The 21443-nt window shown below is 44.1% G+C and overlaps 2 protein-coding genes and 3 non-coding genes across 9 annotated transcripts; 1 reads left to right on the top strand and 4 right to left on the bottom strand.

The window, feature by feature from the left end:
• Positions 1-173: 173 nt before the first annotated feature.
• On the top strand, positions 174-246 carry trnar-ccu. Its single transcript has one exon. It is a non-coding gene; the product is annotated as a tRNA-Arg (tRNA).
• Positions 247-1017: 771 nt separating this feature from the next.
• Positions 1018-5770, bottom strand: rpsa (ribosomal protein SA). Of its 2 annotated transcripts, none has more exons than XM_038979103.1 (8): positions 5713-5770; positions 4580-4751; positions 3858-3976; positions 3163-3408; positions 2294-2422; positions 1594-1780; positions 1418-1462; positions 1018-1186 (listed from the first exon to the last, which is right to left on the bottom strand). In XM_038979103.1, exons 2-8 carry the CDS (start codon positions 4710-4712, stop codon positions 1092-1094), a joined length of 954 nt encoding a protein of 317 aa, XP_038835031.1. In that variant the 5' UTR covers positions 4713-4751; positions 5713-5770; the 3' UTR covers positions 1018-1091. The 2 variants fall into 2 exon arrangements, with proteins under 2 accessions (XP_038835031.1, XP_038835032.1); XM_038979104.1 differs by having other exon boundaries at positions 1612-1780.
• LOC120033086 lies at positions 1261-1379 on the bottom strand. The gene has a single exon (XR_005473922.1). It is a non-coding gene; the product is annotated as a small nucleolar RNA SNORA26 (small nucleolar RNA).
• Positions 3503-3644, bottom strand: LOC120033072. The gene has a single exon (XR_005473910.1). It is a non-coding gene; the product is annotated as a small nucleolar RNA SNORA62/SNORA6 family (small nucleolar RNA).
• A 1929-nt stretch (positions 5771-7699) lies between the features above and the next one.
• On the bottom strand, positions 7700-20517 carry LOC120032869 (mitochondrial glycine transporter B-like). Of its 4 annotated transcripts, XM_038979085.1 has the most exons (8): positions 20049-20517; positions 19735-19845; positions 16225-16349; positions 13542-13626; positions 12782-12964; positions 11190-11358; positions 10752-10915; positions 10385-10507 (listed from the first exon to the last, which is right to left on the bottom strand). In XM_038979085.1, exons 2-8 carry the CDS (start codon positions 19747-19749, stop codon positions 10385-10387), a joined length of 864 nt encoding a protein of 287 aa, XP_038835013.1. In that variant the 5' UTR covers positions 19750-19845; positions 20049-20517. The 4 variants fall into 4 exon arrangements, with proteins under 4 accessions (XP_038835015.1, XP_038835011.1, XP_038835013.1 ...); XM_038979087.1 differs by lacking the exon at positions 19735-19845 and having other exon boundaries at positions 7700-10507; positions 20049-20515; XM_038979084.1 differs by lacking the exons at positions 19735-19845; positions 20049-20517 and adding an exon at positions 18209-19122.
• Positions 20518-21443: the final 926 nt, after the last annotated feature.

Genomic DNA, 21443 nt, shown 5'->3' with positions numbered 1-21443 from the left:
TTGCCTAGCAACGTCGCTCATCCTCTTCTTCACTTCAGGATCACATGTCGAAATGCAAATTGAACTCTGGATTTAGCCCCGTTGTCGTGCATATTTGATAATAACATTACCATAAAATAAAAAGTGCCACAAACAGCATTGAAATACAGTGGTTTTGTTATGTCTTCACAACAGCCCCAGTGGCCTAATGGATAAGGCACTGGCCTCCTAAGCCAGGGATTGTGGGTTCGAGTCCCATCTGGGGTGATATTATTTTCACCCAGAAACTGCTTTGACCATCACTTTCATTGGGTGGGCATTATAACGTGGATTCAGTCTTGCTAAAGGCGCGCTTGCCTGACAAGTGCACATAGATTCTGTTCATGTCATTGAAATGTAGCCAATTTGGTGTCACACTATTCCCCCACCCGATTTAAATTAATTGCGTTTAAAGGGTCATGATTAGTTGATTGGAGTCAGGTGTGTTAGCTGGGGCGAAAGTGTGACCCCAACCAGGCCCAGAGGACTTGTTACCCAGGCCTGCTATATATAGATACATATGCCTGATCCATAATCTAGCCACCCCAATTAATTGTTTTAATGGACACGAGGCCAAATAGGATAAAATCTGTCAAGAACCTTCTACAATCAACCTGTTCTGCACAAATTCACATCACAGGAGTCAACTGTCTGTTATTCATCTTCATAGCTAGAATCCCTAATTGAAACAATAAGCGTTGTAATAAGCTCATTGGCCATTTATAAATTATATTCTTCAAGAAACAAAATGGGTATTTACCATTCAATGCAACAAATAATGATTCTATCTTTATATATCAATTTTATACTGAACAGTCTATATAACATTTGTATGGATTTCTGATTTATGTGTTTACATTGTGACTCCGTGGTTGAGTGTTGAAGGCCAAGCTGAAGACACCACAAGAGTAGAAGACAGAATTCTATGTCAATGCAAAAAAAACAATATAATAAATCCATGTATTTGTAATCGACCTCACCCCAAGAAAAACACACAAGTTTAAAAACAATAAGCCAAGTTTATTGACGTCACTGTTTACAGCACAGCTTTTGACTCGAGTAATTGACACCACTTAAGACCAATCAGCAGATGCACCACCCCACTCGGTAGCCTGGGCAGTGGGGGCAGCAGACCAATCCTCTGTGGCAGGCTGGGCACTCCAATCCTCTGTAGGAATACAATCATGCATGTGTGAGAATACAATCAAACCATTTATTGTAGACATTTCCAGTCAAGAAAAATTGTGTTTCTCCCGACAGGATCCGCAGTGAGGATTTGATGCTTCACTACAGGTTTATGAGAGAACTACTCTACCCCTCTGTGTTGGTCATATAGGACATTTTAGGTCCTAGATGGGCAAAAAAGGGGCAATACTAATTTACTTTCAGTAGAACTTACCAGCAAAGCCTTCAGCTGCAGCTGGGGCCTTGGAAGGAGCAGCGGCTGAAAAGAAGAATTAAACAAAGCTTGAGTCAAATTTATTCCGGTAGCCATTTTGTTTTGTGATTGTCAAAATGTGCTACTCCATCCACCTTTGCATTTGTGGCCTCCACTCCTGTGTATTCATCGCTTACCCTCGGTGAAGCTCTTACCCTCAATGCCAGCAGGGAACTGCTGGATGGGCACAGAGGGCACTGCCACTCCCTCGGACCAGTCGGCCACCTCGGGCTGGGCAAAGTCGGCCGTGGGGGCGGTCCACTCTCCCTGGAACTCCTCCTTGCCAACAGCCTTCTCGGCCGCGGCCTGCTCCTCCTTCTCAATCTGGAACGGGACAAAGAGGTTACAAATTAGGGATGTGACGTTACAATTTGCGAGAGAGCTCAGGTAAGCAGGCACCACAGGTATTTGGATTCTTAGCGCAAGCATACAACACCACATCAGAAGCAGTTATTCCATCACTGATTGAGATGAGTCAGTTACGGTTTCAGACTGCCATCTCACCCACAGTGATGGTTTTACTATTCCCTTCCAACGACAACTCACCCTGTCACTGACCGGACAAAGCAAGTGCTTTTAGAAGGGGAATGTGCATTCGAAGTCTCCGAACTCAGTTCCTGAATAGCTACACGGTGAGCAGGTTTTTGTTCCAGCCCAGCACCAACACATCTGATTCAATTAATCGTGGTCAAGACAGAGGACCATGATTAGTTAAGTTGTATCAAACAATTAGTGCAGGACTAGATCAAAAACCTCAAACACACAGCTCTCCGCGACCAGTTGAAAACCCCTGGTATAAACAGTGTGTGAACCATAGCGTCCCAGTATGTCAGTTACCTCCTCTGGATCTCTGTAGAAGTAGAGATCAGGCATGACCTCCCAGGGGTGTTCCCTGGAGATGGTGCCCCTCATCCGCAGCACCTCTCTGGACAGCATCCACCACATCAGACCAACAGAGTGGTGGCCCTGGAACACAACAGAAAACAGTCAGTTAGACCTAGGGTTGTATACTAAGTCCCTGATGATTATATGCACTGGCAACAGTCAGTCATACAGAAGTCATACGAAGGCCATCAACAGAATTGATCAGTCTAAACGAGTAGAATTGGTTAGTGGATTAACTTGATACCCAGTAAAAACACGACTACATGGGAGGGCGTCTTCGACTACTGACGAGGAAGTGCAAAGGAAACTCCCTAGGAAGGAAGAGTCCCAGTAGGGTACATGGTTGTGGCTCAGGTCACTATCAAACTCCAGTCATGGGGCAGCAGCCCTACTGATGTTAGCGAAAACCCGGCCGGATCACTCTGGCACACTTCCGACACCTGAACACAGACATCAGACCGTGTCAGGCTTTAATTGTGTGCTGCATATTTCCATCAGTTGACCAAGATATCGGCAGAAGTTCCCATCTACCCTTTCACTTTGAGGAATCCCTATTGGGGACAAAACTGATATGATAGGCTGTTCAAGTCGTTCTCTCTCTTATTCATACATACACACACACATTATATATACATACATATATACACACACACATACACTTTTATATGTATGTATGTATGTATGTGTATATATATATATATATATATACATATATATATATACACACATACACTTTTATATGTATGTGTGTATATGTATATATATATACAAAAATGTGAGACCACTAGAACATACATCTGTAGTCTATGGGCTGTCTGTACCTTGTTGTTGCAGGGGATGGCGATGTCCACGTATCTGAGGGGAGAGTCAGTGTTGCACATGGCGATGGTGGGGATGTTGACGTAGGAGGCCTCAGTCAGGGGCTGGTGGTCGGCACGGGGGTCGGTCACAATCAGGAGGCGGGGCTCACGGAAAGCAGCCTGGATCTGATTGGTGAAGGTTCCGGGGGTAAAACGACCGTGGAAGGTGGTGGCGCCGGTGGCGGACGCAAACTTCAGCACAGCCCTCTGGTCGGAGAACGGGGAGTGGAGTTAGTGGATTGGCTAACAAGCAGGAGGTGACTCAGTCAAGAATATAACTTAGCAGTAATATGGTATGTTTGGTTGTGGCTCAGGTCACTATCAAACTCCAGTCATTGGGCAGCGGCCCTACTGATGTTAGCGAAAACCCGGCCGGATCACTCTGGCACACGTCCGACACCTGAACACAGACGTCACAGTGCCAGGCTTTAATTGTGTGCGGTTTAGCTAGTCACCCACAATTACATCAGGCCAACTGAGCTGACCAAGGTAATGTTCATTAGGGAACACCAGGAAATAAAAACGTTTCTTATTGGACAAGTATAGATAGTACCTCTCCTCTAGACCGTTCACTTCCATTTGCGCCTGCTGAACATAACCCAAGAGAAACTCTGGACCCTCGTATATGTCAGGTTAGCTAGCAGTGGGGGTCTCACCTGTCCAGTGTTCCTGGAGGAGATGACGCAGACATCAGCTGGGTTCTCAATGGCCACGATGGCACGGGCAGCCAGCAGCAGCTTTTCCCATGTCTTCTTCAGGTTGATGATGTACACACCTGAGGGGGACAACCAGTTACATTAATTACATGCTGATACCCGACATGCATACAGCCATAATGTCTATACACATGCTATCCTCTCTCAGGACAATCAATTAAGAAAAAGACTACCAATTAAAACTGACTGAGAACCGGTGTTTCACCAACATTGAGATCATTATCTATTGGATAAATGTTTGAGCTAGAGAAAAACATTCAATATTAGAAAGAGATGTTCCATCACTGATTGAGATGAGTCAGTTACGGTTTCAGACTGCCATCTCACCCACAGTGATGGTTTTACTATTCCCTTCCAACGACAACTCACCCAGTCACTGACCGGACAACGCAAGTGCTTTTAGAAGGGGAATGTCTATTTCAGAGGTATCAACAACTCTGATCCTATAAACTTGTGTGCAGACTATTGTTCCAGCCCAGCACCGACACATCTGATTCAGAGTATCATGTCAAGACTCAAGACCACGAATAGTCGAATTAGGTATGATAATGCAGGGCCGGAACAAAAGCATTCACATCCTCCAGTCAAAATATGTGCGAGGTCAGGAAGTCTTCAGATCGTAAAGTGACAAATAGCCAGGGATCTCGTATTCCTCCACTCACCATCACTCTTTCTCTTGTACGTGTAGTGCTCCATCTGGAAGTCCATGTTGGTACCTCCCAGGTGGGTCCCGGCTGCCAGGAACTTGAGCACATCCTCCTCCTTCATCTGCAGCACATCCAGACCTCCGGACATCGTGACCACTTTTCCTAAGTTACGAGTTATGTGGAAAAGCTGGCGGGGGGGAGGGGAAGAGAGGAGACGGGTGAGATGTTGTATAAAGGTAGGGAAGCAGAGAATGGTTGCAGTTGTAACTGAGGGGTCATTGTGGCTCAGGTCACTATCAAACTCCAGTCATGGGGCAGCAGCCCTACTGATGTTAGCGAAAACCCGGCCAGATCACTCTGGCACACTTCCGACACCTGAACACAGACATCAGACCGTGTCAGGCTTTAATTGTGTGCTGAACAAACTGTCAAAGCTGCAATGCTTATAATGATTTAGTGTACTTATACAGGCACTTGTCATGGGGACTTGGAATCCGTTTCTAAAAACAGAATTTACAATTATTAAATCAAAATATTGTTGCAGTTCCTTATGAATGACATCTGATCTCAGAGTGATGATCGGCATGAGCATGTGGGGAAGAGGGGCGGCAGGTAGCCTAGTGGTTAGAGGGTTGGGTCGACAGGGATGCGATCCAGCGACCTGAGCTGACAAGTTAAAAATCTGTTGTTCTGCAACCTGAACAAGGCAGTTAACCAACGGTTCCCTGGTAGGCCGTCATTGTAAATAAGAATTTGTTCTTAACTGACTTGCATAGTGAAATTTTAAAAAGTGATGCAATGTTGCTGACCAATTCATATCAATATATACAATGATGCAAAAGAGCACTGATACATGTGTGAAACTAGTCTGGTTGCATCTATGGATGTTGGTTACTTTAGTTATTAGTATCCAGCTTCTTCAATGGATTTCACGAACACGCATGGCTTAACTAGCTACTAGTGCTAAAGTTAGTAGTAGCTACATGGCTTCTGGCCTAGCTGTCCAACATGTAATTCGCTATTTACAGCGGTGGTATTTATACGGATATAGGAAACAATCAGACACAACTTCATAGTTGTTCGTAACAAGGCTTTAGTATTTGTCTCCGCAACTTTTATCTCAAGAAAATAGTAAATTGTTATCTCACCACGAGACAACGCCGTATGGAGTTCTGTACCTCACGGTAAAAGAGAAAGAGAAACGGAAGTGACGTCCTTATATACTGTAAATTCCACCAATCGTCTTCCATTTCCTTCTCCAGAATTAATAGTAGAAGCAATTCATAAAAAGGTCGATAGATGGTAGTCAAATCATTTGAGTCTAAAGTGCTATGAGAAAGGGCATAAATTGTGATGGGAAGCAGTTCAAATCCAGTTAAATCTCTAATTAAATACTGTAAAGTTCATGCCAAGAGATCATGCCATCACCCCATATAGTAATGATTGATTGAACGCTTTATAGTCTATTTACGTCAGTAAAATTATAGGTTGCCATTTTGAGGTCCTTTATCTTTGAATATTTTGATGCCATTTCAATTAAGACATTATCCAATTCGGTAATGTTCAAAGGGAATATAAAATCCACTGCTTTGAAATTAAATCCATTCAGGCCACATCATAAGAAAGTGATTCGTTTCAGCCGGTTCCTGCCTGGGATGAAATACATAGTCAGTCAGGAGAGAGAAGAAGAGGAACACTGCAGCCCGCCTGGTTTGCAACCTTCCCAAGTTCTCCCGCTCCTCCGCACAATCCACTGGCTTCCAGGCGAAGCGCGCATCATCTTCAAGACCATGGTGCTTGCCTACGGAGCAGCAAGAGGAACTGTCCCTCCCTACATTCAGGCTATGCTCAAACCCTACACCCCAATCCGAGTACTCCGTTCTGCCACCTCAGGTATCTTGGCCCTCCCACCCCTATGGGGGGTCAGCTCCCGCTCAGCCCAGTCCAAGCTCTTCTCTGTCCTGGCACCCCAATGATGGAACCAGCTTCCCCCTGAAGCTAGGACAGCTGAGTCCCTGCCCATCTTTCAAAAGCACCTGAAACCCTACCTTTTCAAAGAGTATCAAATAATCCCCTTCCTCACCTCAAGGAAAAGTGTACTTACTCTGCCTGTGATATGTGGTTGCCCCACCTAGCTATCTTAAGATGAATGCACTAACTATAAGTCACTCTGGATAAGTGTAAATGTAGGAAGCAATGAGTCATACAAGACTATATCTATATCTGATGGCTGATAATCCACTGAAAGACCAGACTTCTCTGTGAACTCCCCTCACTCTTTTGATATATCATCAGTCTTTAGTTCCCCTCTCTGTCACTGGTTGACAACCTTACTCCGCTTTTATCGGCCAAGTCTGTTTGCGTTATGGATTGGTACTGTACTCACGGGTGTATGTATTTCTCATGGTTATGCATGTTATTTTAACAGGGGCAACTGTAAAAGTGGGAGAGCAAAGATAGTGGATTGGTGTTTCAAGGAAGATCTGTCCTACTTTGCAAGTAATCTGTGCTGCTAGAGAATACTTACCAGAGGTATTTTAAGAAAACTTTTACCTGACCTCAGTCTTAGTGACTGTGTCCTTGTGCATATCAGCACGTGTCGATTAACCTATCATCATGTTCCCCCTCTCCCCACATCAGGGAAAGTCAGCTGTGGGGATGTCTACTGCAGTGCCTGTCTCTTCCTCAGGACACATGGGCCCCAGTGTTCTGAGGACATGAGCTGTAGCCTGTCACTGTCTGTTATGTCAATGTGGTGTTGCTTTGGAGAGACCAGCAGGCTATACAACAAATTAGGATCAATGAGTTAGCCAGCTAACTTTGATAAGCAACCAGAAATAACTATTGATCTTCTGGTTCATTATAAAAGCTAAACTTAGATATGTGTTCATTTGTTGAATCAATTAGATCATGCCCATCTCATGCTTGTTTTAATAAAAAATAAAAGCTTAGACTATTTAGGCAAGTCAGCTGGTTTTCTCCTTGATCAGCATTGTAGCAAACCCCCTGGTACTGAGGTTTGAGCCTGAAAATACAGCAGCTCAAGGTAGAGACACCCACAAAGGATGATAACATGATGAACCAATGTTGAAGTTAATCTAGGCAAAGATTGAATCAAATAAACACCAGGAATTGTACAAAAATGGGGAGAATTTTATTCACTTAAAAACAAAACAGGCACAGCATTGGTCTGAGCAAACACACACACAAAATATTGACACAAATAACAGACCATATACAATGTAAAGTCACAATATCAAGGACAATAGTGATGATAATCGCCAAGGCAAAAATGTTACGGCACAGGACAATTTGGTGGTTAGAGTTGTTACTGTGTTACAACAACAAAACACACAGACAAGGGCTGAAGAACTACCAATTCGCAAGAAAAGTTAATCACCCCAGTCCTTTTACCAGCCGCTAAGGGGCTTGAATGAACGAATATGCGTTGAATTCTAAAGTGCATTCACTGACTGGCATTGAGCTAAGGTTAACTCAGTGTTTCCCCTCTCAATGACTCAAACTACACTCGGTGGCCAGTTTATTAGGTACACACCCCCGTTCACGAAAATGGTTCGCTCCTACAGACAGTGAGTCACGTGGCCGTGGCTTGCTATAAAAGCAGGCAGACAGGCATCGAGGCATTCAGTTACCAGTCGATTGAACGTTAGAATGAGAAAAACGAGTGACCTATGCAACTTTGAGCGTAGTACGATGGTTGGTGCCAGGCGAGCAGGTTCCAGTATCTCAGAAACGGTCGGCCTAATGGGCATTTCACTCACGACAGTGTCTAGGGTTTACGGAGAATAGCACGACAAACAAAAAACATCCAGTTAGCGGCCGTCCTGTGGGTGAAAACAGCTTGTTAATGAGAGAGGTCGAAGGAGAATGGCAAGAATCGTGCAAGCTAACAGTAGGCCCACAAACGGGCAAATAACATCGGGAAACGGCATTTCAGAATGCACAACTCATCTATCCTTGTCAAGGAAGAGCTATTGCAGCAGACCACACCGGGGTCCACTCCTATCAGTTATAAACAAGCGGTTCCAGTGGGCACGTGATCTCCAACACTGGACAATTGAGGAGTGGAAAAACATTGCCTGGTCTGACGAAACCCGGTTCCTGTTCATTCATGCTGATGGCAGAGTCAAGATTTGGCGTAAGCAGCATGAGTCCATTGCCCCATCCAGGCTGGTGGCGGTGGTGTCATGGTGTGGGTAAAGTTTTACTGGCGCACGTTAGGTCCCTTGACACCAATTGAGCAACGTTTCCATGCCCCAAATAATTCAGGCTGTTCTGGAAGCAAAGGGGGTTTGACTCGGTACTAGATGGATGTACCTAATAAACTGGCCACTGAGTGTATATTGAAGCTGTGTTATGTCCTTTTTCATGTGTGTGCGTAAAAAGCAAAAACAGTTGGCAAACAGTGATTGTAGTGATGGTATTGAGTGAGTAGCCCTGTGCTACTAGTGCACCAATATAGAATGAAGGATTTAAATCAGTTTCTCTCAGCCATCTCTGGTCCTAGATGCTTCAATAGGGCTCTCTACAGGCTCTATACACTGACTATTCCAAACATTAAGAACACCCTCCTAATACTGAGTTGCGCTCACTCAGTGTATATTTTGAATCTGTACAATACTTTTCAATATAAACACATCTCTTTAAAACTGACATGTCATGGGTTTTTATTTTTGAACATGGCACACTGGACACTGTGGGTTAAAAAATATACACGTGTATGGGCTTCCAAAAACGAACTACTCAAAATACTGAATACATAGGCCTATTCATTTATTAAACTAATAACAGAGACAATCCAGGACCATGGCTGTGCATCACTGATATGGATTCCTATATTTAGCTGGGTAGTGTACACTATTTTCATATGGCTAAGTATGCCAATGCCAAGTTGCTAGTATCTAATTGTGCAGTTGCAGTATAGAAAATATCAGCCTAGTCTTTTGCTACAATGCACAGCAATATTGTCTTGATTGTCCAAGCTAGTAATAAATGTTTTAGTCAGTCAGTCAGTCAATAAATATCGTATTTCCTTCAGTCAGTCGACAGGTCACAATAATCACTGTGCTGATAACGTAGTCTGCCGGTCATTTGTAAATATGTTGCATGGTTATGGCACTGGGTTGCTTTGTCCAGTCCACTACACTTTTAGCCAGCGGATAACCTCTTGCTGAGGTAACTAAATCAAAGCTGCCGTTTCGTCTTGGGAGTGGGAGTGTTAGAGACACCTAGATGTTAGTCACAGTCATTCACAGTCATAGACAGTGACAGTGGGTGACAGTCGGCGACAGTCTCTTGTCACTGGAGTGGTATCCAGAGGTAAACCATAGAAGTCAGTCTGAGAGGGTCTCCCCCATAAAAATAGATCACTCTCTATGGTCTCCCCAGTCTGAGAGGGTCTCCCCCATAGAAATATAATTAAATAGATCCCTATGGTCTCCCCCATAGAAACAGATAGTTCTCTATGGTCTCCACACTCAGAGGGGGATGAGTTCAGTTCTCAGCAGTAAGGGAATGTCATTTAAGGTCAGGGTTGACAATGTAAGGACATACAAACATTCACAATAACTCTCTCATAAACATCAACATGTAAAACACACACACCTTTCCCTCTTCCGTGCCACCGACACCCACCTCTTTGGCTTTCCCAAGCTAGTTGCAGTGATAAACAGTCCCTACACCTCCTCCCTCTCCCTCCTTCTCATCCTCCTCACTTTCTTCCCCTTCAAACTGCTGCTTTGTATTAAAACAAGTCCCCACGTCATTCTTCCTTTATCAGTTCCTCCCTGTCTCCTCTCCTCAGGACTTGAGTCCCATGCGGGCCATCAGTTGTTCGTAGACGGTCCAGGCCATGGCTGCCATCAGAGTCCTCCTCAGAGAGCGAGGCACAGCCCCACGGAAGAAACCCCTCAGACCATGCTCCTGAAGGAGAGAGAAGAGGAGAGTTCAATCACTGTTCAGTTGGTAAATACAATAGTGTGTGCAAGAAGAGATGTTCAGTCGCCTTTGGAGGAACATTTACGTTCAATAAGTGCTTAAAATCCATAGCTATATCTCATGGATTAAAATACCCTCAGAATGGGAAAAATTGGAAGACCAAGAATGGTACCTTACACACAGGAAATTAATCATGTACTATATATTTTCATAAAGATTCAGGCCTCACCGTGTAGATGTAGCGAATGGCGTCCTTGGTTGTCCAGTGGGAGGGGCTGACCTGGATGTGAGTCTTCACCACGTCAGCTGGCTGGGTGACCACAGAGGCCAGGACTCCGGCCATCACCCCACAGCCAAAGTTCCCCAATGGGGCATAGGGCGACGAGCTCACCTCTGAGGGAAGAGACCGCACAGAGAATGTCAGACCTACCCAGGCACTAATAGAAAATATGTCATTATTCTGGATTACTCTTAATTCAGTGCAAGCAATACCCCACATGGTGTTTAATATCTTTTTACACTAACAGACGCCAATGTAAAGAAATCTTGCTGAAGTAACACACTTGACTATTCAGTGTGTCAGTGTGAAATGTTGTGGTCTCTCCATCTTCCCCTCCTCTCACATAGACAACTGTATCCTCAGGGGAGACGAGTGTGTTTCTCTTACCCGGTGGCAGGGACCTCTTGGCCTGGCTGTAGAACATGACGTAGATGCCAGAGAAGGGGGCGTCTCGGAGCAGTGTGGCCGTCAGCCCGGAGAACAGAGCCCTGGGCCCCTCCGTCTCACACACGCTCTTCAGAGCTCCCAGGACGCTCACGTAGTTGTACCGTCCGCTCTGCGAAACACACACAGTAATACACCCCATTATACACTACAACCACAGTAGATCACGTAGTTGTACCGTCCGCTCTGCGAAACACACACAGTAATACACCCCATTATACACTACAACCACAGTAGATCACGTAGTTGTACCGTCCGCTCTGCGAAACACACACAGTAATACACCCCATTATACACTACAACCACAGTAGATCACGTAGTTGTACCGTCCGCTCTGCGAAACACACACAGTAATACACCCCATTATACACTACAACCACAGTAGATCACGTAGTTGTACCGTCCGCTCTGCGAAACACACACAGTAATACACCCCATTATACACTACAACCACAGTAGATCACGTAGTTGTACCATCCACTCTGGAATACCTACAGATTACCACGAGGGTTGGGGTCGGTTCCATTTCAATTGACTGAATTGAAATGGAATTGACCCCAATGCTGAATACAGAGGAGGCTGCTGAGGGGAGGACGGCTCATAATAATGACCGGAAATGGAGTCAATGGAATGGTATCAAACACACGGTTTTCATCGGTTTGATACCTTCCCATTCACTCCATTCCAGCCATTATTATGAGCCGTCCTCCCCTCAGCAGCCTCCACTGACTGAATACTTACTCAACACACAACAACTAGCAACATTTAAACACGAAACCAGATAGATATCCACCACCACTGGAAACCAACGGAGCGCCATTAATACACAGATGACACATCGTAGTCATACAGATGAAGAAACTAGCAGGCGACATAGTTCCATTAAACATTTGACACATCCTCTATGCACAGCTAGATGCTCGGTCCTTATAAAACCAACACGACAGCATTTATTCAAATGCAGATAGAAGCGTTTAGTTCCCAAGGCAATCAGCTCTCCCGTCAGATAACCTCTCTCTCCCCTCTCTTTTCCCTTTATCTCCCCCCTCTCTCTCTCTGCGGTAGCAGGCTGCTAATTCTACCATCATCCTCCCTCTAATTCAATCTCCAGCCCACAGACACCAGAAATATCCCAGCCTATCTGCTAGTGCTTGTTCTATGCTATTACTGAACCACCAACTCCTCCCCTTCCTCCTTTGTTAACTTCCTGACTTCATTCTTTCTTTCCTCTCTCACACACATTCTGATTCTGAATCATTCCTCATCTTAATTCATACATCCTTCCACCCCTTTTACCCCATCCATTCATGCCCTAATCCATCCTAAATATACATGGCTGTAGCAACCATCACCTCATCCTTGCTCCTCTCCCTCCTCTCCATCCTACACCATTCCCTCAGTCTTTTTCCATCCTTACAGCTGTAACAACCTCTCGCCCACTCAACCATGCCTTAATCCCAGCTCCTTCCCCTCTGCATCGCTCCATCTTTTATTGTAGTCCATCCCCATTCACAACACTGAGAAGAAGCTCTCACCTCGAATCGTGTCTTGATGACGGTGACAGGCAGCATGCAGACCCCAGCCACAGCCCTGGCCCCGGCCCCCAGCAGCACAGCCTCCCCAGCGTTAGGGGCCCGGCCCTCCTGGAAGTAGTGCTGCTTCAGTGAGTAGAAGGTAGAGAAGTAGATCCCTACGCCTGGGATACAGCGCACAAACGACTGGGGAGAGAGAGAATGAGTGTGAGGAGAGAGTGTGTGAGGAGAGCGAGAGCGAGGGCGAGAGAGAGAGGTCAAGATTTAGATTGTTTCTACCTTCAAGAAGAATTCAGCTACAATGGCGAAGTGGATAAAGATGTCGGAATTCAGATATGACATCCACTGATTTTTTTTAAACGATGGAGAACGACATGGTTCAACTTTTTGGGGTTTTCAAATTGCCGCCGTCTTGGAGCGAGAATTGGAATCATGTACACTGTGCTAATGAGGACATGACAAAATAGTCAAGGAGAGCAATGTACAATTCGGTGAAATGCACAAACAAGGCATTTGTACATGGGTACATGGGGCCGCCATCTTTATGCACCTCTGCCATTGTTCACACAAAAGAAAACAGTTGTAAAAAAAAGAAAAAAAAGTCCTGTCATTTTGGAGACCGACGTGGTCTGGTTCTTAGAAAAAACATTCACTAAACCAAAGTGATACACTAAGCCGGACTTTGTACACAGACTGTGTTAAAACAGGGAAAGTAAACCACAAGGCGAACAGGGAAGCCAGACTGCTTCGATTAGATTCTCACCGGTGACACTCCCTTCCACAGGCCCAGGAAGCTCTCTGTCCGAATGACCTGGACAAGCACTGTCATCATCCCCACCTTAGGAGCTCTGAGACAGGAGATAAATACATGGTTAAACACAACATTCATTAAGATAAGAGAGTGGATACTTGAAAATAAGCAAAAGTCCACAAACACAGATTCACCTGTAGATATGTTCCCAACACGTCTTCGGGGGTCAATTCTAGTGAGGAGTTGTTAGCATGGAAGTGTGTCTAATTAGCATATATGGGTCAAATGAGGGGATTCAAACTGTCTGAAAGCTACTGAAGAGGGATTCTACACTGCAGTGTGTGTGTGTCTCTCTGTGTTTGTATCAGTGTTTATGCAAGTATACATGCACGTGTGTGTGTGTCTCTGGCTCTTTCTGTGTACGTGTGTCCCTACAGACTAGAGCTGGGATGATAAACCCAAAATTACCAACACCGGCACTTCGAACTCATACCGAAGCAATTTTGCCAATGTCTGTAATTTTCGGGGATTACACAATGTTCCTGTGTGCATTAAACAATAGCCTACGGAGCGGCACAGCATATATGAAAGCAAAAAGGCATAGAGAAAAGCATCACGCTGCCGGAGCTCAACACTTTCATCTATGCCGTTTCATTCGAGCCAATCAGAGCCGTGTTCTATCCCAAGCTTCCAACACCTGTTGTTGGCAGTTCTCCCAAGTGATGTTGCGAGTAGCCTTGTTCAAATGAACGGAGACAAACAAACTTCCGTCCCAGAAATCCAAGAACAATCGCTGCCAAAGAAGGATGCTGTGTCGGTTGTTTGGGCCTATTTTGGTTTTCAACCTAGTGACATTGAGCAGAGTGAGGCGATGCGCTTGAACTGTCGCACAACTATAGCAACCACTCGAGGTAACACCAACAACTGTTTCCACCATTTGAAACACAGGCAGGTAATACAGCATGACGAATGCATGGCGAAGAAGAATTAGGTAGAGGCCAACAAGCGTCATGACTAGGGCTGTTATGAAATGTTGTCAGCAGTTGATTGTCATGCAAATAACTGCCTGACTAAAGGTAATTGACTGTTAATTAACATAAACGTGTTTAGCATTTCTGGCTACCAGGCATAGCCTACAAGCCACTGATGCAGACCTTTGGAACATCTACATTTTAAAAGTCCAATAAATCCATTTAATATTGCTTACAGCGTTACAATAAATCCATTTAATATTGCTTACAGCGTTACAATAAATCCATTTAATATTGCTTACAGCGTTACAATAAATCCATTTAATATTGCTTACAGCGTTACAATAAATCCATTTAATATTGCTTACAGCGTTACAATAAATCCATTTAATATTGCTTACAGCGTTACAATAAATCCATTTAATATTGCTTACAGCGTTACAATAAATCCATTTAATATTGCTTACAGCGTTACAATAAATCCATTTAATATTGCTTACAGCGTTACAATAAATCCATTTAATATTGCTTACAGCGTTACAATAAATCCATTTAATATTGCTTACAGCGTTACAATAAATCCATTTAATATTGCTTACAGCGTTACAATAAATCCATTTAATATTGCTTACAGCGTTACAATAAATCCATTTAATATTGCTTACAGCGTTACAATAAATCCATTTAATATTGCTTACAGCGTTACAATAAATCCATTTAATATTGCTTACAGCGTTACAATAAATCCATTTAATATTGCTTACAGCGTTACAATAAATCCATTATTTATTTTAGGCAGGTCTAAAGAAACATTATGATGTGAAGAAAATGTAGCCTGTTTAAGAAGAACAGAGTGACTTAAAGGGACAATGAAGCGCAGAGTACCGGCCATTAGCAGAAGCTAGCAAGTTTGGTAAGCTATCAGCGGCATCAGAGTGCAGTTTTGGAGCCTAGTTACCGTGAATCAACGGTCACGTGGAATTTGACTGCCGGTGTGGCGGTAATATGGTCACTAACAGCCCTAGTCATGACAAGAGCAGTGCCCAGGGACAACACAATACGGAATCGTTTGCACACGCAACTTACTATGCAACACACACTAACCGATGGCATGAAATGACACATGGCATAAAGTACCACATCGCAAAAGAAGATGGTTCACAATCTGGACAAGAAATACAAAATGTACGAGAAATGTCATGGCAAAATAGCATCGAGCTGAAACGGGTGCAGAGCACTATTTCGCAACAACAACTGCTATGTGATCCAGTAGGACGGTGAAGCCCTACATGTCATTGCCACTGCACTACATCGAAGCTGTGCAGCAGGTGCTTGTAGACTGCCTACTTTGCAGTCTAAAAGTCCATTGTGTTTGGAGCAAATAACATGCTGCAATTACCAAACACCAATAGACTAATGGAGTTTTAAATACATTTACATATAAAATCAGTCTCATGTCTTTATAAGAAATGAATGCATAACTAAATTAATGTTTAAAATACAGGTCTCTTTCTGTAGCAGCGTTACGTCATCTTTTAAACGCAGGATCACCTGGTTAACTTAATAATAATATATTAGGGCCATTTCTTTGACACAGTACATAGGGTGCAAATAGAGAGTAACTGTGCACTTCCCCAAATAATAATTTAAATCGAGAAAAAAAAGAAAAGTCAATTTATTGGCGATATGGATTTTTGTCCATATTGCCGAGCTCCACTACATACCCAGGCTTCATGTTGTTCTGCAGGGTCTGAAGGCGCGTCTTGACCAGGTCCAGAGGCTGGAAGAGCAGCGTGGAGCAGGTGCCGCTCAAGGAGCCACACATGAAGGCCTTGAGAGCTGGATGCGCCTGGGGGGGGGGGGTGGAAGAGGACGAGGGATAAGCACAGTTCCACATGTCGTGATATGTGTGACTGATGCTACATGCACGGGCATGCAGGAAGGCAATACAGCTTACAACGCACATTCTGTTTGTGAAAACACAAACGATGCCCTAAAAGGCTACGCACAGTACGGAAACATGTTCATGATGTATGCACAAGTACACGCAGATACAACAAATTGCAACGACAGCCACAGAACACAGGCGAGCGCCCAAACAACCAGTGGTGATGGAGATGCGTGCAGACAGTCGACACAAACAGAGGAGCTGTCACGGCGAATCACATGGAGACTCAGCGTTATCATTAGTCACACGTCTGACGGACAAATACGGAGGGGGGATGTACACAGACAAATGCTAAATATAGCTAGAGATGGTGGGATAAATGGGACACACACTGATAAATACCAACACACACACACACAGGCGCACGCAAGTACATACATACACCATTGCACTGCACACTCCCCTTACCCATCTGGATAAAAGGAATGCATATGTGAGGATGCTATTCATGGACTACAGCTCTGCCTTAAATACTATAGTGTCCTATAAGCTCATTACAAAGCTCACAACCCTGGGTCTGAACTCCTCCCTATGCAACTGGGTCCTGGACTTCCTGAAGGGCCACCCCCAGGTGGTGAAGGTAGGCAACATTACGAGCTCGACACTGATTCTCAACACGGGGGCCCCACAAGGGTGCGTCCTCAGTCCCCTCCTGTATTCCCTGTATACCCACAACTGCATGGCCTCACACAGTTCCAACTCCATCAAGTTCGCTGACGACGCGACAGGAGTAGGCCTGATTACCAACAACGACGACGTGGCCTACAGGGAGGAGGTAGGCACTGACGGTGTGGTGCCAGGTAAGCAACCTCTCCCTCAACGTCAGCAAAACAAAGGAGCTGATTGTGGACTTCAGGAGTAACCAGGCTGGACACATCCTCATCCACGGGGCCACCGTGGAGACGGTCAATAACTTAAAATTCCTCTGTGTACAAGTCACACGGCCACCGTCACCGGCCACCGTCACAGCAACTTCAGGATTCTGAAGAAATTTGGCCTCTCCCAGTGTTCTACAGGAGCACCATCGAGAGCATACCGTCGGACTGCATCACAACCTGGTAAGGCAACTCAACCGCCTCTGACCGTAATGCACTTCAGAGGATGATATGTGCAGCCAAACGCACCACTGGGTGCACACGGTCTGCCCTCCAGGACATCTACAACACCAGGTGTTGCAGGAAGGCCAAGCAGATCATCAGAAACCTGAGCCACGACCTGTTCTCCCCGCTTCCATCACTCAGACGCGGGCAGTACAGGAGCATCATGGCGAAAAGACTGGCCAATAGTTTCTACCCCCAGACCATCAGGCTGCTGATTAGCCACCACTAGTCAGCTACCTACTACCCCCTCCCCCCTACTGCTCCCCTATGGACAACCCCCCCCCCCCCCCCCCCCAGGACTATAGTGCTATTTCAATTGTTGTTTATTTATGACCATTTTCATTGTTTTATTTCACTTAGTCCTGCAACAGATGTTCACTGTACCATCCAATTACACCTGCAACACTGTACATGTGAATTTTAAACACTGAAACATACATGGACACACAAACATATATACATACGCACACTCACAGATGACACACACACACACAAAGACAGATGCTGACATGCGTATGATGCCTGATCTCAAATACTGTAATCATGGTGATTAACAATAATTTTTTAAAAGCATGTAGACACAAATGCACAGCAGCATAGCATGAAAACACATCCACACTGGCACTTGACAGTAACACACACACTGGCTATCCTCCCTACCTTTCCCAAGATGCTTGAGGGTTTGCCTCCTTGAGAATCCTGTTTCTGTTGCATGTCTCCCTCTTTCACCTCTCTCTCTCTGTGCTGCTGCTACGAACAGCATATTACAAAATAAGCAATCTCCATCTCTCGCTTCCCTCTCAATCTAACACACAATGGTTTGCTGCTGCTACCTCTCTTCTCATCCCCACCCCAGCTTCATCCACATGCTTCTATTGGTCTCTCTCTCGCTCTCGTAGATTCGCACATACACACACATATACACAACAGAATTGTGATGCTCTCTCTCCTCCCCTCTAAATCGCTCTGACAAATTTTGTCTCTATGAAATGCGATGTATGAGTCATGCAGTGGCTGTGTCGCTGTGTGTGATTTAGACTGTGTGTGTCTGTCTTTCTGTGTGTGTGTGTGACACTAAATATGGGTCACTGAGAATTGGATGGTGGAGGGAGTCTGTTTATGCAAATGAATGTGTGACTTTCAGCCTGTGTGCACTACACTGTCTTCCCCAGGCCAGGATGACATAACCAATGTAAAATTAGTGTAGTAGAATATTACAATGTTTGCACAGAAAATACAACTTTCTCAGTCTATGGCAGCCTCCTTTACCCCGACGTCACAGGCTTAGTCACAATCCATTATTCTCAACATTACAAAAAAATATGTCCTATTTTTCTAAAGAATGCTATGGCAACAGACAACAATGACCAATGAGGGGCTGCCTGTAGAACATAAAAGGGTGTTGGGCCTCACCTCCATGCACTTTGGTAGATTCCAACTCCTTACTTCTGGAGAATATGGTCAAATCCTGCCCATGACACCAGATATTCAAACCAAATCTTTGCAGAAAACGAATTTACTTGAAAAACAGTGCAGATGCAAAGTTTGCTAACAGAATAACGGTTTGTGCCATTATTCTGTTACCAAACTTTGCATCTGCAATGTTCAAGTAAATGTGTTTGAGTAAAATGTTGTGGAATTTGTTAAAAGTAGTCCTTGTGTACTGAGATGTACGGTTTGTTTAACTTTGCAATCGTTGGTTTTTATTTGACATTTTAAAGCTGCAATATGTAACTTTTTGGGTGAAGACCAAATTCACAGAAATTGATTTATAGATCTGTCCTTCTCATTGAAAGTAAGTCTAAGAAGTAGATATGCTCTATGTGCCTTATTTCTATGCTTCCTGTTCCTAATTTTCGTTTTTGCGTCTTACTTTTGTACACCAACTACAAACATCAGATAAAATATTTATTTTTGGTTATGGAAAAAACATTTCACAGAGGTTTATATGGTAAAAAATACAATACCCTACACGTTTGTCATATAAACTGAAATTAAGCGAACTATTAGATTTTTAGCAACCAGGAAATGGCGGGACGTTTTCTGCATAGTGCATCTTTAAAGTGAATATTCTGAGACTCAGTATCGCTGTCAGTCAGGTTAGTTCGCTTGTATAGAAACAAAGACAATGCCTGTGGACTACATAGTGTTCATGTATACATTTGTAGCTAACGTTACTAAATTACCAGTGCCAACTCCATCGTTGATGCTGATGCAGTGGATGAATCCTGAAGGAGCGATTCGAGCGCCTCCTTCCCTTCTCTTGCCGTCTTGTCGCTGTTTGTTTACAGCCCCAACTATAGTGAGAGGGTGAATAACTATACCAATTACATACGCATGTCAACATAATGATGTAATGTTTTGCAAAGACTCGCTACAGCCATCAAACTATAAAAGGGCTACACCAGGTCCAACTGAATAAAGAAGCTAGCTAACCTTACCTCTTTTGCTATTGAAAAGGTGGTCAAATGTCATGCACACGGCACATAACATACCTTACCTGGCTTTGACGTTAGCTAGGGACCGATGACTTGATTCAGTTCAAAGACAGTCATTTTGCCGGTGACAGGCTACAAGAAACTGATTAGACTCATATCAGATAGCGAACTGTTAGCTGAACTAAAAGCTAGCTAACTTGTAAGCGCGAACCTTTTGAGTAATACTATAATGGTGTTTAGCTAAAAGAAATACTCCGTTTAAGTTACTCGTTAGGTAGCTAGCAAACTGTCTCACCAAAATTAAGCTAGCTAGCTGTACTGACTTTGCTAATGTAACGCTAGCAAAAGTAGTTGGCTGGCTTTGTACTAAAACGTTTGACTGCTCACAGATACCAAAGTGTAGCCATCTAGTACGATATAATTCACTATATTTAACACGTAGACCACTATGCAGTTGTTGCCATGCACCTTGTTTGTCGGCGTCGGTAACGTTAGTGCGAGATGCGCAATTTCCCCCACGTCGCACCAAGCCCCTCCTCTCTACCCGGTACCAGTCGGGGCCAACTGGTTGTGAACCGGTTTCATCTCGCTTTCCACTGCAAAATTTACAGTGGGAGAGAAGCATAGTCAATATTTCTAGTTCTACTCCTTGAACCCTCTGGTGGTGTACTTGAGGACTGCATGTGTGTAAATACAGTAGCTAATTTGTGGTATCACTCCTTTGAATAAACCTATGTTCCGGTCGAATTTGACAAATTTACAATTTTCTCTCTGGAAAATGTAGTTAATTTAATATGATTGTCATAAGGTTCCATGACTTTATCTACACAGGGCATCTGAACGCACAAAATACATTTAGATGATTTTCATTACATTTTGGGTGTTTTATTTAACTTTTGTACAGCTGTGGTGTTCCTGGTCACTAGAAATGAATGGGTGAGACTACAATTAGTGTATAAAACTGAGTTCAGGCACATGCCCACACATGCCCATTCATCAGAGGGACACACTTCCTCACCCAGACCCACACATGCATGTGTTTGAGCACACATACGCACACCTCCCCTTTTTGGCTTCCATGGCAACCCCCACAGGAACCACACCTGTTGGCATGCTCACTATCGCAACATTGTTTCAATAATATATAGAACTTTTCTTGCAGCTCTGGTATATAAGGCTTTGCTCACAATTCGTTCTGTGGCAGCACAATGACCAAATGGTATACTGTATGTGAGGCTCTTGATGTCTTTGATCATGACACTGGTGAGGAGAAAGTCCTTGTTAAACTTTGACACAAAGTAGTCTGTGATAAATAGCACAATAAATTTCATCTGAGTATTTGTTATAGTCAAAATAATCCATACATTATGCTTTTACTCAGAATCGAGTTATGAGCTCAGGTCAGTGAGGCCTACAGGCCATAAATAGCAAATAGAAGTTCACAATAACTCAAGTTC

This window comes from Salvelinus namaycush, chromosome 39 (genome assembly GCF_016432855.1).
Source record: "Salvelinus namaycush isolate Seneca chromosome 39, SaNama_1.0, whole genome shotgun sequence".
Lineage (NCBI taxonomy): Eukaryota > Metazoa > Chordata > Actinopteri > Salmoniformes > Salmonidae > Salvelinus > Salvelinus namaycush.
The sequence above is the reverse complement of the archived record's forward strand: the minus strand, read 5'-3'. Positions and strand labels throughout refer to the sequence as shown.